Source organism: Bos javanicus, chromosome 21 (assembly GCF_032452875.1).
Source record: "Bos javanicus breed banteng chromosome 21, ARS-OSU_banteng_1.0, whole genome shotgun sequence".
NCBI classification, from domain to species: domain Eukaryota; kingdom Metazoa; phylum Chordata; class Mammalia; order Artiodactyla; family Bovidae; genus Bos; species Bos javanicus.
Window position 1 is genome coordinate 22,576,580 of NC_083888.1, and position 24,423 is coordinate 22,601,002.

Genomic DNA, 24,423 nt, shown 5'->3' on the forward strand with positions numbered 1-24,423 from the left:
GACCCTGTAATCCAAGTCCACGAATAGGAGAAACACTTGGGCCGGGAGGATTGGTCTTTCAAAAACAGAGCTGGCCGGCCCATCCCCCACCAGTCTCCACCCCCACCCTCACAGGTCCCAGGCCGGCCCCTCGCGGGGCGGGGGGCGAAGGGGGACAGGGGTCGCGAGGGTCTGTGTCCACGGCCGGAGGGTGCCGTGCAGGATTCCGGTCCGCGCCACCTGGGCCGCCGCGGACGGGCCTGGGCGCTGTCCATGGTACCGCAGAGCGTGTTCCCAGGCCCGGCCGGGCCCAGCCCCCCTCTCGCCCGGCTCCCTCACCGCTTGTAGTCGGAGGAGAAAATGCCGCCGCTCGCCGGGTCGTGGCCATACTCGGGCTCCCCGGGGCCGGCAGAGCCGCCTTTGTCTTCGTTGTAGGCCGGGGCGGCCGACATAGGGCGACAGGGCAGCGGGCTTCGCTAGGGAGGACGCGGCGCCGCCGGGATGCGGCAGGGACCGAGTAAGAGCGCGCAGGCCGGAGAGGCGAGATCGGCGGCGCTGCCCGGGCTCCGCAGAGGCCGCAATCTGCGGCGGCGGAGGCAGCAGCGCGCGGATTTATCAATCAGGACAGAGCGCGTTGTAGTTCTTAAAGGCACCGGTTCCCGCGAAGCGGAGGGCGTGTCCGCGGAGGGAGCAGGAGGGGCGGTGCCGCAAAGCCTGGCCCCGCCCCAATACCTCGGAAATCCCTCCACCCACCCCAGTACGGAAGGTGCCAGCCCTTGAAAGTAATCATGCACCTCCAGGTCTAGGGGTGGGGAGGTGGGGTGGAGTTGCTGGACTGATGTTGGGACAGCCGTCTGGAGATGCAGAACGCCATTACTCATCCCTGACCACCCGGTCTCCGTGGGACGGTCTCTAGGAGCTTCACTCATCCCAGATACTACGCGGATTCTCACCCACGCTGTGGAAAGAAAGGCTGGGTCTTGGGTGAGGGGCGGGTAAAAGAAAGTTGTGCACGACAGCTTCCTAGAGATGATGGAATTTAAGGAAGGTTGGTTCAAGAGCGCCGAGGTTGCAGATGTAGAGAGATGGGGACTGAATAGAGGGAATGGTGAACCTCGAATTGGCTTTGGAAAATAGTTTAATGATCATTTCTGAAGCCCCTTGCCCACTAGGAGTGCCTGAGGTCACAGCTAGTCCACGGTCAAGTCCACATCCACGGAAACCTAGGAAAGAAGGGGAAGGGAGGAGGTTGGGTTAGGGTATGGTGTGACTGTCAGGACTTTTGGATCCTATGAGGCCTCCAGCTCCTCCCTCAAGGTCCAAGGTCCCCCCAGGGAAGGCAGCCTGGATCTAGAGAGAAAGTAGTGATTGGGATGGGGGAAGGGGGTGGGTTCCAGTTGAGTTGGGGCATCAGGTTGAGTGAGTGGGGTGAGGGTGGGGGGTTGCTCTTTTGCCTGGGCTTCCCTGGTGGCTCAGACAGTAAAGAATCTGCCCACAATGCAGAGACCTGGCTTCGATCCTTGGGTCAAGAAGATCCCCTGGAGAAGGGAATGGCAATCCACTCCAGTATTCTTGCCTGGAGACTCCCATGGACAGAGGAGCCTGGTGGGCTACAGTCCATGGGGTCACAAAGAGTCCGACAGGACTGAGAAATTAACACTTTTTGGGAGGTGAGGCCCGGATTTGGAATGTGGAAGGGGCCATAGGACTGAGTCTTGATCTATAGGCTACCGGTGTCTCCAGAACCAGAATTGGAGGGTCTCGGTGGAAATGGAGGGGCCCAGAAAGGTAGGGCTTGACTGCTTAGGTAGGTTCCATTGGAGAATGGGAATGAGGGTTAATCAGGACCACCGCAGCACCTGGCTGAAGAATGGGAATGGGGGTTGACCAGGACCACCACAGCACCTGGCTGAAGGAGGCTGAAGTAAATAGATGTGCCTCGTATCTGTGAGAGTGGATCTTTCTGGAGTGGGCCCAAGAGAGTTTCTGAGGAGTAGAACCTTGATGAATGAGCAGGCCTAGTTTGCTTCTGGGGGCTTTGGTTATGCCAAAGTAAAGTGGATCTCCAATTTGAGTAACGTGGCCTGGGTGGGGAGAGAGGCCCTAAACTGTCCAGAAGCTCATAGTTTAGCTACAGTTGTTAATTGGTTCTAGAGGTGATGTGGGGTCCTATGTGGGGTCCTATGTGGGTAGCTGGGCCGTGCTCACCGAAGTCATGGGAGTCCGGACTACTTGTACAGGGTCCAGGTTGGGCCCTGGACCCAACAGTTGCAGAGCAAAATGCACGCAGTTGCTGCGCATGGGGTGATAGGGAGGCGGGTCAGTGTCCATGGCTTCGTGCCCTCGGCGCTCCCGTGCTACGTGGTCAATGCCATCGCGTCTATGCAGCACCCTCCAAAGCAAGCGGGAGCGCAGCATTGGGCGCTGCCCTTGTTTGGATACAATGCCTTCACAGGAGCCGAGAAACAGGTGCGGCCCATGGCCACGAGGGTTCTTGCCTGCAAGGATCACGGGTCAAGTGTGATCAGAGCTGGCTTCGGTCCTGTGACTCCAGCCCCAAGCTCCCACCCATACCCCCATCTCCCAGGATCCCGTGGCCCTGAGCCCCATGCCCTAGGTGCCCAAGCGACTTCCGTCAGAGACCTGCACCATGAGCTGGGGGTGGCAGTCTTCGTCCCTATGAGGCCTACCCGCTGGTGGAGCGGGCTTGATGGGCAGCCTCTGTTCCAAGCCCAGGGCCTGTCCTCCCACCCTCAAAGTGGATGATCTCTCCGTGGCCACAATACACACCAACATGGGCCCCGCACCAGCGTCCAGTGGGGGACATCAGCCTGAATAGGAAGAGGTCTCCTGGCTCAGGTTCATTGTCCTCCAACTCCACAGCCTCGAAGTGCTGGCCCAGGAAAGCCTCAGAGAAGAAGAACGTAATGGTGCTGACTGCCCGTGTCACAGCCTGGGAGGAAACATGGACCAGACCACAGGATGACTGCAGGCCGGGATGAAAGAGAAGTCAGTTCCTTCTGCTGTTCATTGTGTCAGGTGGGCCACCCAGGGCCCAGGGAGACCTGGTTTGGGGCCAAGCCCCGGCTGAATGTCTTCCCTACCCCACACCTGCCTCCCTGTGCTGAGGTACTTCAGAGGCCTGGGCATCATGGGTAAGTCCTGCCCTGAACCATCCTTCAGTTTCCAGCCATTGAGACCTCCTGAACTGTTTCATCTCATCTGAAATTCCAGCCTTGACATTCCCCCTGCCAACTCCCACCCCCTCATCAGGATCCCCTTTCCCACTCATCTATATTTCCATTCCCTGGAGGCAACACAGGGAGCATGCCTACCTGAGATGAGCTGAAGTCCTAAAGAAACGGAAACAGAAACTCGGGTGAGATCTGGACCCAAGACAGGCATCTCCTCCCAAGTCTGGGAGAGAAAGACCCCTCCACAGCCTCAGCCATCAACATCTACTAAGCAGCTGCTCATTTGATGCTTAGTACAGTCCCACAGATGGGCACAGTATCTGCATTTTCAGGATTAAAAGAAAAAAAAAGACAAAACACAGGTTCACATTCATCTGTTGGACATTTAGGTGGTTTCCACGTCCTGGCTACACTATCAAGTGTAAAACAGAAAGCTAGTGGGAACCTTCTATAAAACAGGAAGATCAGCTTGGTGCTCTGTGATGACTCAGAAGGGTGGGATGGGGAGGGGGTGGGGGGCAGTGAAGCTCAAGAGGGAGGGGATATATGTATATTTGTAGCTGATTCACTTCATTGTACAGCAGAAACTAACACATTGTAAAGCAATTATATTTCAATTAAAAAAAAAAAAACAGGTTCACACGATATATGTTGCTGGAATGCACACAGCTTAACGTAGGTCTCCTTGTGCCCTTCGACCTAAACATCAGTCACCTGGTACCTTCTTTTTCTCTATATGGAAGGGAGCAGTACATTTAGAGCAGGTTTCTCCTATCTTTACTGGGAACAAAGGGCTTTGGGGACTCGGGAGGATAGCCTGCTGAAATTGAGCCTAGGCTTTGGTCTCAGAGAGAGCCTGGAAAAGGAGGTGAAAGTGAGGCCGGCCTCTCCCGTCCCTGACCCTCCCCTTCGCCCCTGGCCCCACTCCATAGTCTCCGTCTCCTCTATGTATTACAGAGCGAATCTCATTTTCCTGAACTGGGAGCTGTGAAAGACTCAGGGGACCAACTCATCGCAGTTTGTGTGGGACTTTCCAGGCTCTAAAATCGAAAACCCAGCATCCCAGGAACCCAGGAAAACTTGGGACGACTGGTGACCTTGGGGTCCTCTCTCCCAGCTCTCTTGACCTCAGGAGACCACAGGGAGGACCCAGTCATGTGAACAACTCTTTGGTCACACTCTCCTGCAATCCACCAGCAGCCTCTCTTGCTTCCTACTCCCCCCATACCCATCAGGCCAAGCAGAGATCATAGCTGTGGGCGAGAGTGGACTGTCCTGGCCCCTGCTAGGGCAGCAGGAATCCGACCTGGAGAAAAGGTAAGACAGACAAGCTGAGGACCTCTGCTCCAGTCACCTGGGATGTGAAGCTCATCTAGGGAGGGGGAAAAAAAAAACAAAAAACAGCTGTCACCCCCTGGCTCCTGAGGAGTCAGGGTCCAAACCACCGCGCCTCTCACCTCTCCCCACTCAGGTTGCACCCTTTGCATGAGGGGCTGTCTGTGTGTTGATGCATGGCTGTGCATTTGCTGTGCCCGTGAGTCTGCTGCAGTACTGGATACAGGACTGGGAGACTGAGTCTGGGCAGTGCCCCTTCTCTGTATGGGACATCAGATAGGCCACTTCCTCCCTCTGGGCCTCAACTTCCTCATCTGTGAACTGGGGATAATAAGCCTGGAAGACTGGGCATCACAGGACTATTGTGAGGCACTGAGAGCTCTTTGTGAGCAAGACAAGGCAAGTCGGGCAGGGTTTGTTTATCTTCAGTCTTCGTCTGAGCATGCAGAGTTGGGCATCAAGGGAGGAGGGGTGGGGAGAAAGCGTCTTTCTCAGCTCAGTGGAGAAAAACAATGGGCCCTCAGAGTCGGGCTGCCTCCCTGTGACCCCTGCTCCAGAGCGCTCAGGAAGTCGCCCAGTTGGAAAGGCTCTGGAGAGCAGGGCCCTACCCCTGACCCCTCCTCTGAAAAGTTCCCAAGTGGTAACCTGGGTGAGGAGGCACTTTGGCCACCACCAACTGGGCCCCTGGACTTGAGTCTGGGTCCAAATGAGGAGCTGCCCCTTCAGGTCGGGGATCTAGGTCCATGCATGGGGCTTCATCTATAATGATAACGTTTATTGTCAGAAATTTTGTGATTAAGTTTCTGTGCTAAAATGCCATTTAGCCCTAACAGTAATGTCATGAAATGGGTACTGTTGTTATCTTTCTAATTTAACAGAAAGGGAAACAGGCTTGGAGAGGTTGCCAAGGTTCCAAACTAGTAAGTGGAGGAATGAGGATTCAAGCCCAGGTGGGTCTTGTTCCATTGCCCAAAACCTTAACTACTGTACAGGACTTTCTCTCCCACACTGCTGGCACACAAGCACCCACTTCCCCAGACCCCTCCACCAGGAATTACTGACCCCCTCGGTTCTTCCTGACCTCCCCCTCGGCTTTCATTGAGCCAAGCTGCCATTTTCTTTGTAAGAAAAGGAGTAAAGAGCAAGATCCCCGGGGACAGACTGTCCTGCTCTCTGGGCACCTTGCCTGGCAATGCTGCCCACCACACTGGGGCTTCTCACTGGGGACCGGGGCTCTTTCTCCCCTCATCCTGATGGAGAATTTCAGAAGACCAGTTGTGAGAGTGGCCTTGCAACTGGGTGTGGGGCTGGTCTCCTTGGGGCCCTGGGCCCTGCCCTCCCCACAGAGATCCCTGAAGGACCTCAACTCAGTGGGGTGCTACCACTGGGCACAGGGCTTGTGGTAGCCCTTGGAAGTGTGTCTGTGGTCTGGCCTGAATTTCTAGACCCTTCTGTCCCCCTTTGGTCTAGCCCTGGACAAAGGTCCCTCTGTGGGAAGCAAGTTTCTGGGGTCACTGCTCTCAGCCAGTCATCTCCAGCCAGAGGCTCCCCACTGGGGCACAGCAGGCCCTTCCTTTAAGCCCCCAGCACACCCTGGGGCTGCCCCTTCCTTCCCTTAAAAGCCTTTGGTCATCCCCTCCCTTTTGGTCCAGTGATCCCACCGGAATCCTGGCCCCCAGCTCGAGCAGCTTACCTTGCAGCAGTCACCTCTGTTCCTTGCTAGGTGCTCTCCTTCTGTGGCCAGAGCAGGGAAGGCTAGTTGTCCGCCCCTGAGACAGATAAAAGAGCCAAGCAGGAAGCCCTGGGGCCCCGTTCTGAGCATCACCATCTGTGCCAATCTAATGGCAGCCCTCCCCACTCCTGGCAGCTCTGGGAACAAGCAGCAGCCAGAAACTGAAAGGCTGGAGCCTGGAGTGGGTAACTGGTGCCCTCACCCACCTCTCTCCCCCCCTCCTCTTCAGCCCCCACCCCACACCTGCTTCTGCTGGCACTGCCATTTGTACCTGCTCTCTGGACCTACCCTTCTTCCCTTACTGGCCTCCAGGGTATGCAAATGCCCTGAGAACAAACTCCATACAGATTTCAGTTCCTTTTAATTTGTTGATACTTGGTTTTATTGACTAACATATGGTCTATATTGGTGAATATACTACGTGCACTTGAAAATGTTCATTGTACATTTAGGGTATGGTATTCTGTAAATATTAGTTAGGTCAAGGTGACTGACAATGCTGCTCAGATAGTCTGTGTCTTTACTGACTTCTTGTGTAGATTTTCAATTAATTAATAGAGGGATAATAAAACAGAGGATGAGATGGCTGGATGGCATCACCAACTCGATGCACATGAGTTTGGGTGAACTCCGGGAGTTGGTGATGCACAGGGAGGCCTGGCGTGCTGGGATTCATGGGGTCTCAAAGAGTCGGACACAACTGAGCAACTGAACTGAACTGAATAAAACTTTCAACTATGATTGTGAGACTGCCCATTTCTCCCTTCAATTCTGTCAAATTTTGCCTAGTGGATGTTAAAATTCTATTATTAGATATTTGATTATTGTTATGTCTTTCTGATGAATTGACCCTTCATGGTTATGCATGGGGTTCTCTCGTGGCTCAAACTCTAAATAGTCTGCCTGCAATGTGGGAGACCCAGGTTCGATCCCTGAGTCAGGAAGATCCCCTAAAGGTGGAAATGGCAACCTACTCCAGTATTCTTACCTGGAGAGTCCCATGGATGGAGAAGCCTGGCAGGCTACAGTCTATGGGGTCTCAAAGAGTCAGACACGACTGAAGAACTAACACACATGATCAGTTATGCATGTCACTCCTCTCTCTGCTAATAAATTTTGCTTTGAGGTCTATTTTATCTGATGGGGCTTCCCTAGTAGCTCAGTTGGTTAAGAATCCGCCTGCAATGCAGGAGACCCCGGTTCGATTCCTGGGTGGGGAAGATCTGCTGGAGAAGTGATAGGCTACTCACTCCAGTATTCTCAGACTTCCCTGGTGGCTCAGCTGGTAAAGAATCTGCCCACAATGTGGGAGACCTGGGTTTGATCCCTGGGTTGGGACCTGGGTTTGATCCCTGGGTTGGGAAGATCCCTTGGAGAAGGAAAAGGCTACCACTCCAGTATTCTGGCCTGGAGAATTCCGTGGACTATATAGCAGAGAGTCAGACACCACTGAACCACTTTCACTTTCTATGATGTTATGCTCACTATTCGTAGTTGTATCTTTTATCATTCACTTTTGATCTGTATCTTTTTTGAGGTGCATCTCTCCTAGACAGAACATAGTTAAATCTTGCTTTTTTATTTATTTTGGCAATCTCTGTGTTTAAAATTGAATCATTTGTTCCATAGATATTTAATGTAATAATTGATATGGTTGGATTTTGATATAGTATTTGTTTTTTTTCCTTCTGATATTTGTTCCTTTCTTCTCCCTTTCCTGACTTCTTTGAGCATATTCAACTTTTTTTAAGAATTTAATTTTATGTATTGACAGCTGTACCTCTCTCTATATATTAATATTTTAGTAGTTTCTCCAGTATTACAGTGTAACTATTTAAATTTCCACAGTCAACATACTGATGATATTGTATGACTTTACACAAAATGTAGAAGCCTTGTAACCAAACAGGTCCATTTACTACAATCCTCTATTTGTTACATGCATCATATCTACACACATTATAAACTCCACAAGCTAATGTCATAACTTTTGCTTTAAACTGTCCTGTATTTTAAAGAAAGCAGGAAGAAAAGTCTTTCATATTTACCCAGATATTTACCATTTCTGATCCTCTTCATTCATTCTTGAAAGTCTAAGATTTTCCCTGATATCATTTCCCTTTAGCCTGAAGAATTTCCTTCAGCATTTCTTGTGGTGCACATCTGCTGGTGATGAATTCTCTTAGATGAATTCTTTTGTCTGAGAGTAACTGTATTTCATCTTCATTCATACTATTGGATGTAGAATTCTGTATTTAATCTTTGCTTTCAGCAGTTTGAAGATTTGCTGCCACTGTCATCTGACCTTGAGTTTTCGGTGAGAAGTCAAAGACAACTATCATTAAGTTATTAAAGATAACTCCAGCATGTCATGTTCTGTTTATTTTTGCTATTCAGATTTCATACTCGTTTTTAGGACTGTGACTGCAACTGTACCTAGGAACGGTTGTCCTTACATATCTCATTGTGGTGCCTTGAGATTTTTGAATATGTACATTTTTGTCTTTACCAAATTTAGGGATTTTTTACCATTATTTCTTGACATTTTCTGCCTTGTTTTCCCTGTCCTCTCATTTTTAACTCCAATTAATATCATCACCTTAATGCTGTTTGATATGTCATTTTTTTTCAATCTTTATTCTCAATCTTTTGACTGAGATGTCTCTTGGTATTTCTTTAATTTCATTGACTCTTTCTTCTGACAACCTTGACTTGCTGTTAATAAACCCCCTCATTTGTTTTCTTATTTTCAGTTTTAGAATTTTATTTAAAATATAATTTTCCTTTCTCTAAGATTATCTATCTATTCATTATTACTATCTTTTGCTTAAATTTTTTTTAATCAACATTTCTTTTTTTTTTTTCTTTTACCATCTTTTTTTTTTTTTTTAAACTTTACAATATTGTATTGGTTTTGCCAAACATCGAAATGAATCCGCCACAGGTATACATGTGTTCCCCATCCTGAACCCCGCTCCCTCCTCCCTCCCCATACCATCCCTCTGGGTCGTCCCAGTGCACCAGCCCCAAGCATCCAGCATCGTGCATCGAACCTGGACTGGCGACTCGTTTCATACATAATAGTATACATGTTTCAATGCCATTCTCCCAAATCTTCCCACCCTCTCCCTCTCCCACAGAGTCCATAAGACTGTTCTATACATCAGTGTCTCTTTTGCTGTCTCGTATACAGGGTTATTGTTACCATCTTTCTAAATTCCATATATATGTGTTAGTATACTGTATTGGTGTTTTTCTTTTTGGCTTTATCTTTTGCTTAAAGTTTTTTGTAGATATTTAAAATAAATGCTTAAAGGTTTTCACGCCCCCCACATTTGGGTGGTGTGGGCATACACTGTCATTGTCTAGTTTTTCTAATGATGTTGAGTTATGTTTTCCTTTTTTTTTTTGCATGTCTAGGATTTTAAAAATGTGTATAATGGACACTGGAGATGATACATTGTACAGATTCTTTATTCTTTTATCTTCCCCTGAAGAATATTGATTTTTATATGAGCAAGCTGTCACAGTAATAGCTTGGACTTGATTTCAAGCTTGTGGAGTTCTGGTTCAACCCTCTATTATGGTGAGTCTAAGTTTCACCATTTTTATTAGGGTGTATTCCTTAGTCCCAGCCCATAGTCTAGTAAGGAATAGCCCCTATGCGATTTCAGTGGGCAGTCCAAAGGGATTCACCAAGCCCCTTTAAGTTTGTTGAAATCAAACTACATATTCCATCTCCCTTGCAGTTGACAGCAGCTGAAATATCTCCCCTTCAGCTGTTGCTTTCCACTGGGCTCCTTGGAGTCTCACCTAGTAGGTTGCAGTAAAAAGAGTTATCCGAGGATTTGTAGGGACTTTATATGCAGATTTAGGGGATTCCCCTCTCTGTAGATACCTTCTTTCTGGTATACTCCACCCTCAATTTCCAGCTGCTCCATTCTGAAATTTATCCACTGATGTCTTAAGCCAAGAAGTTCTGTGGCTTTTTGCATGAGGTTTAACCATCCCATGCTGGATAGATGGGGGAGGGCCCTAAAGGAAAAGCTTGAAATTTTCAGCCTCACCTCCTATTCTTCAGGGAGGGGAAGGGGACTAGCAATGGAGTTAATGATACATCATACTCACTGACCCATGATGCAGCCTCCCTAAAAATTCCAAAAGTATTGAGTTCACAGAGCTTATAAGTTGGTGAACACATGGAGGTATTGAGAGAGTGGTGCCCAGAGAGGGCATGGAAGCTCCCAGCCCTTTCCCACATACCTTGCCCTGCGTGTCTTTCATCTGGATGTTCACCTGTATCCTTCATCATATCCTTCCCTAACAAAGTGATACATGGTGATGACTTGAAACAAATAGACTGCCAGGTACTTCTCAGGCAAAGATGAGTTTATTTGGGATCAGCAGAGAATGGCAATCCAAGGTCTGCAACCCTGGTAGAGCCACATGCACGTCCCCATCAGGCAAGGGAAGGAGAATGCTTTTATTGGGAAGAAAAGGAAGTTCAGAGGGCTAGAGCTAGCAGAGTCCAGGGCTTTTCATTGGCTGAGTGCTTTCCAGGAAGGAAGAGCCTGCTTTCTTTCTATTAGGCTTAGATACCGTTACAGGACCAGTCGGGTGTGCTGCAGTCCATGGGGTCGCAGAGTCGGACACAACTTAGCAACTGAACAACCTTTACAGGACGTGAGAGCTCCCCCTTCTGGTTTCCCAACTCTACTTAGTTAAGGTTTCTGTTTATTAATTTTTTACAACAGTAAGTAAACTGTTTTCCTGAGTTTTATGAACCATTATAAAAATTAATTGAATCCAAGGTGGAGTCAGGGAGGACATGGGAAGTTCCAATTTATAGGCAAGTCCGACAGAAATTGTAGGAAACCTGGGGACCTAGTACTTGAGGTTGACCGCTGACATGGGGGGCAGTCTTGTAGGGCTGAGCCCTTAACCTGTGGGATCTGATGCTGTCTCCAGTTAGACAGTGTCAGAACTGAGTCAAATTGTATGACATGCAGCTGGTTTCACAAAATTGCTTGGTGTGGGCAAAGCTCCATACAATCTGGTGTCAGAAGTTTTGTGAATGTGGTACTAGGGTGAGAGTAAAGGAGAGTCACACAGGGGAAAAGTGAATCCTTCCTATTCAAGAAGTAACTACGAAGATAAGGGTTGGTTTAACAAAGTTTGCCTGTATAGATTTCTCCGCCCCAGATTCCCCACCTCTGGTGGTGAGAATGTCTTCCTTCCTCCTGGTACAGGGAAAGTACTTCTCATGTGGGACTTTTAGCTCCAGCTTTCAGAAAGAAAAGGAGGGTCAGAGTGTTCTTCTTATACCTGCTATTTTCTCTTGCCTTTAATTCAACATCATCAGTATACCAAAGTGGCATATTTTGAGGTGACATGGTCTGCTTTTCCTTCACTAGTACAGTGTGTGTGTGTGCTCAGTCATGTCTGACTCTTCTGCAACCCCAAGGACCATAGCCTGCCAGGCTCCTCTGTCCATGGGATTCTCCAGGCAAGAATACTGGAGTGGGTTGCCCTCCTCCAGGGGATCCTCCCAACCCAGGGATGCTACCCGTGGCTCATGCATTGCAGGGGGATTCTTTATCTGCTGAGACATCAGGGAACCACTCACTAACAGAGTAGGCGAAGAAAAAGTAGAAGGCAAAACAAATAAAACATGTGGTCCCACCTCTCTTGGACGTCGCAGTCTGGGACTGTATCCACACTTCATGGAGAAAGAGGAGGGAAACAAACACGTGTCTCGACTTCTGCCCCATCCACTAGGCTGCCTTCAAGAGCGTGATTTCTCTGGATTTATAAGAATGATTTTTCTGCAGGTATTCTCTTTTAGATATGGAAACTGATGGTCCTCAGTCTAGGAGATGAATTTAAATGAATTTTTAGCCTACAGCTACTGTTGTTGTTATTATTTAACTACACCAGATACACTGAATTCTATGTGTCAGACATTACAAAGTTAATGTTTAAAACAACCCTGAAAAGTACATTGCAAGAGACCTTAAATATCATGGAGAGCCGTCTATGGGGTCACACAGAGTCAGACACGACTGAAGCGACTTAGCAGCAGCAGCAGCAGCAGTGGCCAGTTTGAAGGATAATGGAGAAGTAGGTTTTTGGGGTGGCTGGGTGAGAACAAAAGAATAATTAAGAGATGATTGTGAACTGAGGCAGTGGCAGTCAGAATAAAAAGATGGGGACATAAAAGACAGATTGAATCCTCTTAACTGGGTTGTCCTAATTAAATCTCCCTTCCTAAATGAAACAAGTTGAGATTTAAGGTTTCTTCCACTCTACTTCTTTACTCATGTTCACTTTATACTCTTTCAAAATGCTGTACCATTAATGATTTGATGCTGTCAATGCAAGGACAGGCAAGCATTTTAGAGAGAACAATTTTAAGGGGTCTTTTTCAAGGTTCAAAAGGCACAATCAAGACCAGACCCCCGATGTTCTGACAGTTCACCCCACGAGTAAAAGAGGAACTGGTTTGCTTGGCTGATAGGCTACTGAGAGAACAGAACATACATCTTTATGAGGTTTCACTTCTGTTTTAGTACACACAAAGCTCCTCTCATCTTTATTCAAGGTCATCCCATGAGAATACATTTACAGATCTTAAAATCAGGAAGATCACCACCAATGTTGTTTTTGTCTTTCATGATCATTCCTAACTTTCCCAGTGACCAGGTGGGGCTTCTCTCATAGTATCTGGATAAGACGGTGGTGTTTCACCAAGTGACCCCTCCCACAGCCTAGGAAAAGCAGAGAGCACCTATCTATCCCTTGCTCTGGATTATGTCACTCTCCCTGCCCCACGGCTGGTTCCTGCCTCCAGTGGAATGCTAAATGGTTGGTTGCCCAACCAATAAACAGGCTGTAACAAAAGAGAACCATCTTTCCTCTAAAATACTGTTTTATCACGGATCATTGTCATAATGTGATCTCCTCAAAAGATAATGAGTTTTTATCTGCACGTAATCCTAAATGAAACATTCAATGTTTCAAACATACAATGAAGACACATATAGATGAGAAGTGATCACACTGAAGTTTGGAAAGTAAGCAGTAAAGCTATATGTGAGGCTGAAATGGAGAACCCTGTGAAAATCTCAAAAAAGACAATCGTGGGATCAATAAAGGAACTCATAGTACATGTATACAATTTATTTGCTTCTAAGTGGTAGTTTAAGCAGAAAATTTTGCTTTTAATCCTGATACTTATCCAATCCACAAATCACAAGTTCACCTTTATTTTTAAAACTTTTGGTGAACTAGTGTTCTAAATTTTGTATCTCAGAGTGAAGAGAGAATTTGTTCATTTCATAACCATAGAAACAAATGAGGTGAAACACTGAAGGCAAATTAAGAAAACAATTTGCCTCCTACTGCTTTGTACACTCCAAGTTAGTGAAGGAATGGATAATCACCAACAAACTGTTGGCTAAAGTCACAGAGATGACTTTCCAAATGTCTTCTCTCAGTCAAGGAAGTTATACTACAGGAGGAAATAATCCATGTCTAATCCCAGGAAGAAATTGGCAAAACAGTATCTTAACTCTATTTCAGTTCTGTGGTGTCATAAGGACAGACTAGCTCTTCCTAAGAACAGGTCATTCTGCTTGAGAAAACATATACCCATCCATGTAGTTATCATTGCCGAGGTGCTTCATTTCTTTGAGTAGATCTAGGTTTCCATCTGGTGCTATTTTCCCTCTGCCTGAATGGCTTCCTTTAATATTTCTTGCAGGGAGGGTCTGCTGCTGATGAATTCTTTTAGCTTTAATAGGTCTAAAAATGTCTGTATTTCACTTTTTCTTTTTTTGAAAGAAGGTATAGAATTGGTAAAGAATTCTAGCTTGAGAGTTTTTCTTTTAGTACTTATGGCGAGAAGTCTGGGATCAGGGTATCAGCACAGTGGAGGCCTGCTGAGAGCTCTTGTCCTGGCTTTGAGATGACTGTCTTCTTGTCATTGCTATTTCCTCACACTAACAGGGTGTGGGGAGAAATCTTTGGTTTCTCTTCTTATAAGGGCACCAATCCCACCACAAGGGCCCCACTTTCAAGATCTCATTTAAACTTTATTATTTCCCAATGGTCTCACCTCCAAATACTATCACATTGGGGGATTATGGCTTCATATATAAATTTTGCAGGGGAATACAATTCAGGCCATAGCATTATAACAGTCACAATGAAAACAAAAATAAACATAATTTAAGAGCTTCCCTTGTGGTTCAGTGGTAAAGAATCTGCCTGCCAAGGCAGGAGACACTGGTTTGATCCCTGGGTTGAGAAGATCCCCTGGAGAAGGAAATGGCAACCCACTCCAGTATTCTTGCCTGGAGAATCCCATTGACAGAGGAGCCTGGCAGGCTACAGTCCATGGAGTTGCAGAGTCAGACACGACTTAGCAAAACTAAAGAATACAACAAGAGTCTGTTATGTACCAGCACTATGTCACATGCTTGTACGGATACTTTCACACTCCTTATTACACAGACGAGGGAATGAGTTTAGTTCATTGATCACCTTAACAGATGGTTAAGTTGTTGTAGAGCTATAATTAGAGCTCAGGCAATCTGACTTCACGTCCCAAATTCCTAGTTCCCTCCGTATACTGCCTCGACCAGGGGGAAAACATTTTGAAATCTAATGAACTGAGTTCAGGAATTTGTTTTAGTTGTCACATTTTTTACGGTAGAGAAGGGCTCCAAATATTAAAGTGATCCTTTTGATAACTACTCATAAGAAAGTAGACCAGGGCTTCCATGGTGGCTCAGTGGCAAAGAATTTGCCTGCCAATACAAGAGACATGGGCTTGATCCCTGGTCTGGGAAGATTCCACATGTTATGGAGCAACCAAGCCCGTGCGGCACAACTACTGAGCCTGTGCTAGAGCCCGGGAACTGCAATTATCAAGCCCACGTGCTGCAACCACTGAAGCCCCCACACCTAGAACCCATGCTCCGCAACATGAGAAACCAAGGCAATGGGAACCCCGCACGCCGCAACTAAAGAGTAGCCCCTGCTCGCGGCAACTAGAGAAAAATCCCACGCATGATGAAGACCCAGCACAGCCAAAAATAAATAAATAAACAAAATTATTTTTTAAAAAGAAAATAGATCAGACAGACCAAAAAAAAAAAAAAAAAGTTGACATAAAAAGAGCTAAAAGCAAAGGAAAATTCTGGAAAGTGTACAAATACCAGTTTGTACCAAGGACCCATCATTCCTTGGCTCTGGTATGGGTCTGGGAAAGGAGCACTGTCAAATACTGCTGCAAATATGTACTTGCATCCTCTCTGGAAAGGGAATTTGAAAAGATTGATTAAAAACTTCAAGGAATGTGTTCTCCTGAACAAATAACTTAAATATGGGTACCTTGCTTAAGGAAGTCAAGATGTACACAAAACTGTATGTACCCAGATAGTCATTATTTCAAAACTAGACTTACATATATTCTGGTTATTAAAACCATGCTATGGTTTTTCCAGTGGTTATGTATCGATGTGAGAGTTGGACCATAAAGAAGGCTGAGTGCCAAAGAATAGATGCTTTTGAACTGTGGTGTTGGAGAAGACTCTTGAGAGTCCCTTGCACTGCAAGGAGATCAAACCAGTCAATCCTAAAGGAAATCAGTCCTGAGAATTCATTGGAAGGACTGATGCTGAAGCTGAAGCTCTAATACTCTGGCTACCTGATTCAAAGAACTGACTCACTAGAAAAGAACTTGATGTTGGGAAAGATTGAAGGCATGAGGAGAAGGGGATGATAGAGGATGAGATGGTTGGATGGCATCACGGACTCAATGGACATAAGTTTGAGCAAGCTCTGGGAGTTGGTGATGGACAGGGAGGCCTGGTGCGCTGCAGTCCATGGGGTCCCAAAGAGTCGGACACAACTGAGCAGCTGAACTGAACTGAACTGTTCTAAAGTTCAGAAGATACAGAGATGTCTAAAGAAATTAAAAAAACAAATAATTTTGGCTATTACCTCTCAGATTTAACCATTGTTATAACTGGGCTCCCCTCTCCTCTTAGTCACATGTATGTTATCTAATTTATATTTCTATAACTCAGTGCTTTGTAATTTGCCTTTTCCCCATACTCATCTTGCCTAGTTATTGATGCCAAAATGCAGTCACATCATTTTTAATGAATCTTAGTATTTCTTGAATGAATAAACCAGTTAATTCATGATGGCCTTTTAGTTGTTTTTAATGGTAAGAATTATAAAGCAGTGATATAGAATTGTCTAGTTATATGTGGGAGACTGAAAACATTGATTTATCATCTCACTCTCTTAAGATCTTGTTAAAATAACACCTAAGAAATAAAAAGAGCCATAAAGATCTAAACAGAAGAATGGGATAAGAACCATCAGTGAGAAATTAAAAAACATTCCGGGACATAGAAAGTTGATGCGGGCACGATACTTGATAAGGAAAAGTAGAAGGAACTGTAGAGGGTGAGAGACATAGCCAAGGAAGAAGTCAATTCACCCTACAGAACACTAGAAGGATGCAGAACTAGGAAGTATCAGGAACCGCTGAGTCCAGGAGGGCGATACAGGGCCAGGAATCCACATATGAAAACAGTGGTCCCTCCCTCCTACCAGTATGCCTTACAGTCCAGTACCACTTCAAGAGTGAGGGTGTGACAGGAGGAACAACATGTAGAACTTCCCAAGATGTTTATACACATTAAACACTGAAATGTTATTCACTAAATAAATTCGCTGGCTCCAAAGAAAATATCCTGCATCCTTCCATTCAGAATATCAGCATTCCTGTCCCATCATCTTGGCCCAGCGACAAGTCTTACCCAGTACAGAGAGCTCACATCCACCTCATTCTTAAATATACACAGTCAAGATTCCCCCAGACAGTTGAAGAAGCTTTCAACATAAAGTAAAACAGTTACTTCAGGGAACAGGAGAGAACATGCATCCGTATGTGCACACACACGCACATACACACACAGAGTGAGAAAACTGCACACTTAAAATAATAACAGACGCTATGAAAGAGTAACAAAGAACAAAAACTGAAAGTTAAAGCTAGTGCTAAAATTAAATCAACGGAATGGGAGAAGATATTTGCAAATAATATATCTCGTAGGGGGTTAATTACAAAGAACTCATATAACTCACATCAAAAGAATAATAACACCTTTAAAAAATGGGCAGAGGACCTGAATAGACATTTTTCCAAAGACGACATACAGATGGCCAACAGATACATGAAAAGATGCTTGACATTACTAATCATCAGGGAAATGCAAATCAAGACCACAAAGAGATCCCATTCATGCCTGCTATCCAAAAGACAAGATACAAGTGCTGGGGAGGATGTGGAGAAAAGGGAACCCTTATGCACTCTTGGTGGGAATATAAACTGGTGCAGGCGCTATGGAGAACAGTATGGAGGTTCCTCAAAAAAACTAAAAATAGAACTACCATATGATCTAACAATTCCACCTCCAGGTGCTTACCTGAAGAAAAAGAAAACACGAATTAGAAAAGATATACATACTCCTATGTTTGTTGCACCATTATTATTGCCCAGGTGAGGTGCGGGAGGAGCAGGCACTTGCCAAGAATCCTACATCGCTAACTCTTAACATCACTGGCACACAGGACACTATTTAATGATTCACCCAAGAATGCTCTTCCAGAGTACTGGCAGCACCTGTTGTTAAAATGGGTCTCCTTTCTCTTGTCTCCCTGATGCCCTTACAAAGATGTTTACAAAGATGTCCTGAATTGATTGAAAACCCATTACAACGGAGCATCCTGGCGTTTTCTCCTGTGTTCATCATACAGGAAACCTGTTATCTCTTCCCATCAAGATGTCGCCCTTGCTCTCAGATGAAGCTTACACTGAGACCCAAAAACTGATGAAAATTTACAGATAACGAATGATGGGAGTTTCTACAAAGCTCACGCAGGTGAGGCAGTAGAGATGACACTCTGTTTTTCTGACCATCTGTAAAACAAGACCTTTGACCTTGATGCTAAGGTTTCTTTCACGACTCTGAAATTCTATGAGTTTCAGAGAAGGAAGAAAGGGCAGTGTATCAGACGTGCTCAAAACTTACCGCTTAAAGAGATGGAGACAGGCATGTAAAGAAAGAAAAGCCGAGGGAGCAAGATAAGCATCGTTGGTACTAACCTGGAGCTTCTTCAGCAGGAAATTGGAGTAAGCCCCTAAGAGGACAAGGGCCGCCTGGCTGCGATCTGATTGGCTCTTGAACTTCCAGTCCTGGAAACTCTGTCTTCCAATTGGCTGTTGTTGAGAGGGCTGACCAGAGCGAACGTGGATGTTTGCTGTTCTCAAGCCTTATTGTGCTCACCCTAGGGCTTCCTCATTTCAGGGAAGAGACCTCTTTTTCCCCACCACTGCAAAAGCCCTCGTAGGGCCTCTGACTCCATCCACTCCTGATAACTGAGAACTAGGTGGGCAGCCTAAAGGTAGGGTGTGAAGAGGCCGGCGTGGTCCCTGGCAGGGAAAAAGGGAAAGCAAAGAGATAGTGGACCTGGGTTTTAGGGACCTACTGTCAATGGGAAAAAAAAAAAAAAGAATCAGTAGTCAAACCAAGAAAGAAATGGAAAATTTTATTCTAGCCAGCCTGAAGAGACATTTTTTCAGAAAACTCAATTATATAAGAAAGTACAATTATGTAAGTTTTTGAGACAAAGGGTTATACATCAAGTGATGTATCATTTACAGTTTACACAGTCCAAATGTACAATAAAGCAAGCAGTGGTCATGGGCCAGTGACCCCTTACAAGATTAAGAAGGAATACTGTCTCCTTAGGAGGTCTGGTTAATGTAGATGCACAACAAATACTAAAGGGAAGAGAGAATGCCAACATGGGCAAAGAAACGTTTTATATTTAAATTACTCTCATCTGGCCATAAAACATGGATTTTATTTCATCACTACAAAGTCCTTTCCCAGGATACCTGAAATATATAAAGAAGGAATACAATCTTTACCAATGGAAAGTCAAATCCATGACTCCACACAAATCCCCTGGTGACTCATTAGAATAAACTTCCAGCTGTATGCTAAACTGTTTTTGTCAAGTAAACTTTGAAGTTATAAACATGGTGTGAGGGGCTGGCTGCACATTTAGACCTCAGTGTCATCAGTCAGTATATGAAATCTTAACAAGGTTGTGCAGGAAATGGAGATAAAAGACACACACTGAAGTTCAATGAACTTTGAAGGATATACTTTAGACATAGAAATACAGATGGAATGAGTGGCAGTGTGGAGATGTCAACTATGGGAGAAGATGGCACAATGAACTCTTGTGGAAATGAAACCTCCCGTTTGAAACATACCAAAAGATTGTTTGTTTTCAGTGTGCAGTCATGTCTGACTCTTTTGCAACCCCATGAACTGTAGCCCGCCAGGCTCCTCTATCCATGGTATTTCCTGGGCAAGACTACCCGAATGGCTTGCCATTTCCTTCTCCAGCGGATCTTTCCAACCCAAGGATTGAACCCAAGCTTCCTGCATTGGCAGGCAGATTATTTACCACTGAGCCATGTGGGAAGTCCAAGATGCTAGATAAAAAAAAAACAACCTAAAAAAAAAACCTAAACATATATTTGAGCCTGAAAGCAGACTTTAAATATGTATATCTAAAGCAGGTTTTTTCTCTCTCCGTCTGTATCCTGATTGCTTCTAATACACACACACACACACACACACACATATATATAAATATCCTGCCTGCTTCTATTTTATATAAATAAATATATAAAAACACGTATGTATTTGTGTGTGTGTATATACAATGTATATTTTTCCAAACCAAACTTGGATATGCTTGCCTGCACGCTTAGTAAAGCCAACCTATCAATCACACCAGGTTGTGATGAAGGAAAAATGCAGCACTTATCACAGAGAACCAAGCAGTCTGTCCAGGTAGCTAATGCTCAAAAGACCCAAATTCCCTAATGGCGTTCAGGGAACCATTTTTGAAGACAGGGTCGGGAGGTGGGTTGCAGGGTGTACGATCAGTTCGGACATTCTTCTGATTGGTGGATGGTGAGCTAATTGGGAGTTAACATCATCAACCTTCTGGTCTGGGGTCGATGTGCTCCGGGTCAGCAGTCAGTTAACTACTTCCACCTGGTGGGGCTTTCAGTGTTTGCAAAACAGCTCAAAGGATTTGGCTCAGAATATTATCTACAGACCTTGAGAAGGAACTAAAGGTCCTTGACTTTGTTTAATGGCTATTATTATTTTGTCTGGCTGAAATGTTTTCTTTTGTTTCTGCATTTTCTCACTTCTCTGATTTTTTTTAACTTGGGGAAGGCCTAGGCGGCTAAAGTTTTTCTAAAAACAAGAGGCAGGTGGAGTACATGGTGGGGAGGGGGTGTCTGTCCTCCTTATGGGGAAAGGCCCATAAGGCCTTATAACAGTGGGGAAGCCGAAACTGAGGCAGGAGCCAGGAAAGGTTAGTCCCTTCCATGAACTAAAGTAATAAAAGCTCTAAAAAAAGGGCAGTTTAGCAAATAAAAATACAGGACAGCCATTTCGATTTGAATTTCAGATAACAAATATTTAAGACATACATACTAAATAATTATTCATTGTTTATCTGAAATTCAAATTTAACTGAGCATCCTGTATTGTATCTGGTAACCCTACCCCAGAATGAAGTGAGGGGGAAAGTCATACATACATTTTAGGGGAATGATGGTTCCAGGCAGAGACAGTTGCAAGTACAAAGGCACAGAGGTAGGAATACAGTTGATATATTTGAGAAATAAGGAAGCCAGAAGTGGTGAGAGAAAGGGGGACAGTGGTAGAAGACGGGTTGGAGAGGCAGTCTGGGATCTCACAGGGCCTTGCAGCCCATGGTAAGGATATAGGATTTTATTTTAAAGTATGATGAAAAGTCATTGGGCAGTTTTGCACAGGGGAGTGACTGGTGACTCAATAGGATTACTCTGGTTTCTGTGCAGTAGAGAGTGACAAGGGTAGAGAGAGAGAGTCCAGTTAGGATGCTCAGCCAGCAATCCAGGCAAAGATGTTGGAGGCTAGGACTAGGTTAGTATTTACTTTGGGGACAAAAAGTGATCAGATTCAGTATATGTATTTTAAAGTAGAACTCATTTGCTGATAGGTTTAATGTAGAATGTGTTTGAAAGAAAGGCATCAAAGATGACTTCAAAGTTTCTGACCTGAGTGACAGGGTCAATGCTGGTATCATAAGATGAGGAATACTATAGGAAGAGCAGTTTTGAGGGTGGCAGAAATAAAGAGTTCAATTTTAGACATGTGAAGCTTGAGATATCCATTAAATATCAATTGGAGAAGTGAGGTTAATGTCTGGATGTGGGAGTGGAGAGTTCAGGGGAAAACTGCCAAGACTAAAGAGTTAATTCGAGGCTTATCAAAATAGAGATGATTAAGGTCATCACAAGATTTCCCTAGTGGCCCAGTGGCTAAGACTTCACACCCCAATGCAGGGGTCCTGGGTTCAATCCTTGGTCAGGGATCTAGATCCCGTATGCCACAACTAAGACCAGGCGCAGTCAAATAAATAAAGTTATTACACTGGAGAAAACCAACTGGAGTGTCAGGGTAGAAAGGAAAGAGGGCTGCAACCTCGACTGAGGTATTCAGACGCACGTTTATGCCTTTAAGATGTCTTCATTAAAAACAAAAGACTAAAAATGAAGGCACTTGAAAAAAATAAAGAATCTTAGATTCGTGTTTAGGGACTCGCCCGCTAAGTTCAGTGATTAAGAATCTGTCTTCTGGGGCTTCGCTGGTGGCTCAGTGGTATAAAGAATCCACCTGCCAATGCAGGAGACACACATTCAGTCCCTGGTTTGGGAAGATTCCACATGCTGCGGAGCAGCTAAGCCCGTGTGTCACAACTACTGAGCCTGTGCTCTACAGCCTAGAAGGCGCAACTCCTGAGCCCCTGTGGCCTCCAGCCGGTGCTCCGCAACAAGAGAAGCCCCTGCAATGAGAAGCTGGTGCACCTCGAGAACAGCAGTGAAGACTCAGCACAGCCAAAAATAAATAAATAAATATAAAAAGAGAATCTTCCTTCCAATGCAAGGGATGGGGGTTTGATCCCTGGTGGGGGAACTAAGATCCCACATGCCTCAGGGCAACTAAGCCTGTGCTGCAACTAAGGCCTGACATAGCCAAAAACAAATAAATTTTAAAAAAGCAGATTCAGATTTAGAAGTTAGAAAAGAAGAACAAATAAGAGTAGGAAGAAGAACTATCACAAAAACTAAAACAGAAAAATACTAGAAAAACAAACTCCAAAGGCACTTCCTTGAAGAGTTCAAGAAAATAAATCCCTTGTGAGCCTGATTTAGAAAAAAAGAAAGAAAAAATATGTAAGGTTAGCAACGAGAAAGGAAACAACCACGTGTGCAGAACAGATTTTTTAAATCATAAGAGAATTCTACGTCTAACATAATGACAACTGATTTAAAAAACCTTTTGGAAATGGATGACTTCCAAGCAAAGTATAAATTATAATTGACACCAGAAAAAGTAGAAAAGATGAGTAATTCAATTATCACAGAAGACAGTAGACACTTTATTTAAAATTCACATATAATAATGCTTCATACAATATAGTTTCACAATCAAGTTCTCTGTTTAGTCTTAAAAGAGCAGATAATTCTAAAGTTACTTCAATTATTTCAGATCATAAAAAAATGAGAAATGCTCCCTATTTTAAGGAATCTCATATAATTTTAAATACCAACATGTGATTAATATAGTACCATAAAATCCTACATGCCAATCTCACTAATAAGAAATATACCCTAAATAAAATATCAATAAATTGCACATAGGAGTATATCAAAAAATAATATACTTTGGCCAAATAAAGTTATTTGGACAGCCTATCAGTATTTTAATAGGCACAGTATCAAAACGTTTTGTCATAAAATTTTATCTTTAAAACACTTAATTTTTCCAATCCTAGAACATGAAAATCTTTATTTAATTAAACCTTTCATGTCTTTCAATAATATTCATATTGTTGTACATCTTTTGTTCACTGTATTCTGATGGATTCTTTTTTTCTATTTTATTACTGACATATAACAAAATGTTAAGTTTTTATATATTGTTAGCCACTTTGCTGAACCATTTAATTAGTTCTAATAGTTTGTCATTTAATTCTCCTTCATTTTTTAGAAAGAAAATCACATCATCTGAAAATATTTTTGCTTCTTCCTTTCCCAATCTTGTCTTTTTCTTGTTTTGCTGCACTGGCTACAAAATCTAAGACCATGTTAAACACTAGCAGTGAAAGTGGCTATCTATTTTTTCAATGTCTCTAATGTTTCATCAGTATGCACGATGTTTACTATAGATTTATGGTGCCCTTTATCAACTTGCTATTTATCCATTCCCATTTTGCTGAAAGTGTTTTAAGTAGATACTGAATTATTTCAGAAAACATTTTATCAGTTGAGGTGATCATATAGTTTTTTAAAACCTCTAAACTATATAAATGATTTGTAGCAACAGATTTTCTAATATTAAATCATTGCATAAATGCTTTCTTGTTCCAAATGGAGTATGGGATTAATTTGCAAATATTTTTCTTTAGAAGACTATATCTATGTGAGTTTGGTCTCTAGTGTTTTTTGTGGTTGTTTGTGTGCTATCAGGGGGATACTAACAATATAAAATAAGGATGAACTACAATGAAGTATCACCTCACACAGATGAGAATGGCCATCAACAAAAAGTATGCTGGAGAAGGTATGGAGAAAAGGGAACCCTCCTATGCTGTTGGTGGGAATGTAAATTTGGTGTAACCACTATGGAGAATAGTCTGGAGGTTCCTTAAAAAACCTCAGAGTTACCATATGATCCAAAAATTCCACTCCTGGACATATACTCAGAAAAGACAAAACTCCAATTCTAAAAGATCCCTGTACCCCACTGTTCACAGCAGCACGGTTTATAATAGTCAAGACACAGAAGCAATGCAAATGCCTGTTGGCAGACGATGGAGAAAGAAGACAATATTCCATATATGCAATGCAATACTACTCAGCCATAAAAAGAATGAAATAACGCCATTTGCAGCAACATGGATAGACCCAGAGATTAAGTGAAGTCAGTCAGAGAAAGGCAAATAGCATATGATATC

The 24,423-nt window shown here is 44.2% G+C and overlaps 2 protein-coding genes across 7 annotated transcripts in view; both read right to left on the minus strand.

Moving 5' to 3' along the window:
• Nucleotides 1-649, minus strand: part of AP3B2 (adaptor related protein complex 3 subunit beta 2) — a 36,903-nt gene extending 36,254 nt beyond the window's left edge. Inside the window, exon 1 of the mRNA XM_061394003.1 lies at nt 319-649. Within this exon, the coding sequence (XP_061249987.1) occupies nt 319-431 (113 nt within the window). The 5' untranslated portion in view covers nt 432-649. The remainder of the gene's footprint in view (nt 1-318) is intronic.
• Nucleotides 650-716: 67 nt separating this feature from the next.
• Nucleotides 717-19,822, minus strand: LOC133233912 (uncharacterized). Of its 6 annotated transcripts, none has more exons than XM_061394028.1 (8): nt 18,428-19,822; nt 8,301-8,545; nt 6,202-6,309; nt 4,528-4,545; nt 3,315-3,332; nt 2,770-2,965; nt 2,188-2,477; nt 717-1,202 (listed from the first exon to the last, which is right to left on the minus strand). In XM_061394028.1, the coding sequence occupies exons 2-8, from the start codon at nt 8,301-8,303 to the stop codon at nt 1,170-1,172; spliced, it is 666 nt and encodes a 221-aa protein (XP_061250012.1). In that variant the 5' UTR covers nt 8,304-8,545; nt 18,428-19,822; the 3' UTR covers nt 717-1,169. The 6 variants fall into 6 exon arrangements, with proteins under 6 accessions (XP_061250012.1, XP_061250013.1, XP_061250016.1 ...); XM_061394029.1 differs by having other exon boundaries at nt 6,202-6,277; nt 8,301-12,109; XM_061394032.1 differs by having other exon boundaries at nt 2,770-2,932; nt 8,301-12,109.
• Between the last annotated feature and the right edge of the window lie 4,601 nt (nt 19,823-24,423).

Coding starts and splice junctions, on each gene's coding strand:
- LOC133233912 (XM_061394028.1), bottom strand. Junction 2,478..2,769: donor CTGGTGCGGGGCCCATGTTG/GTGTGTATTGTG, acceptor TGATCCTTGCAG/GCAAGAACCCTCGTGGCCAT. Junction 1,203..2,187: donor TCCGGACTCCCATGACTTCG/GTGAGCACGGCC, acceptor CTTCTTTCCTAG/GTTTCCGTGGATGTGGACTT.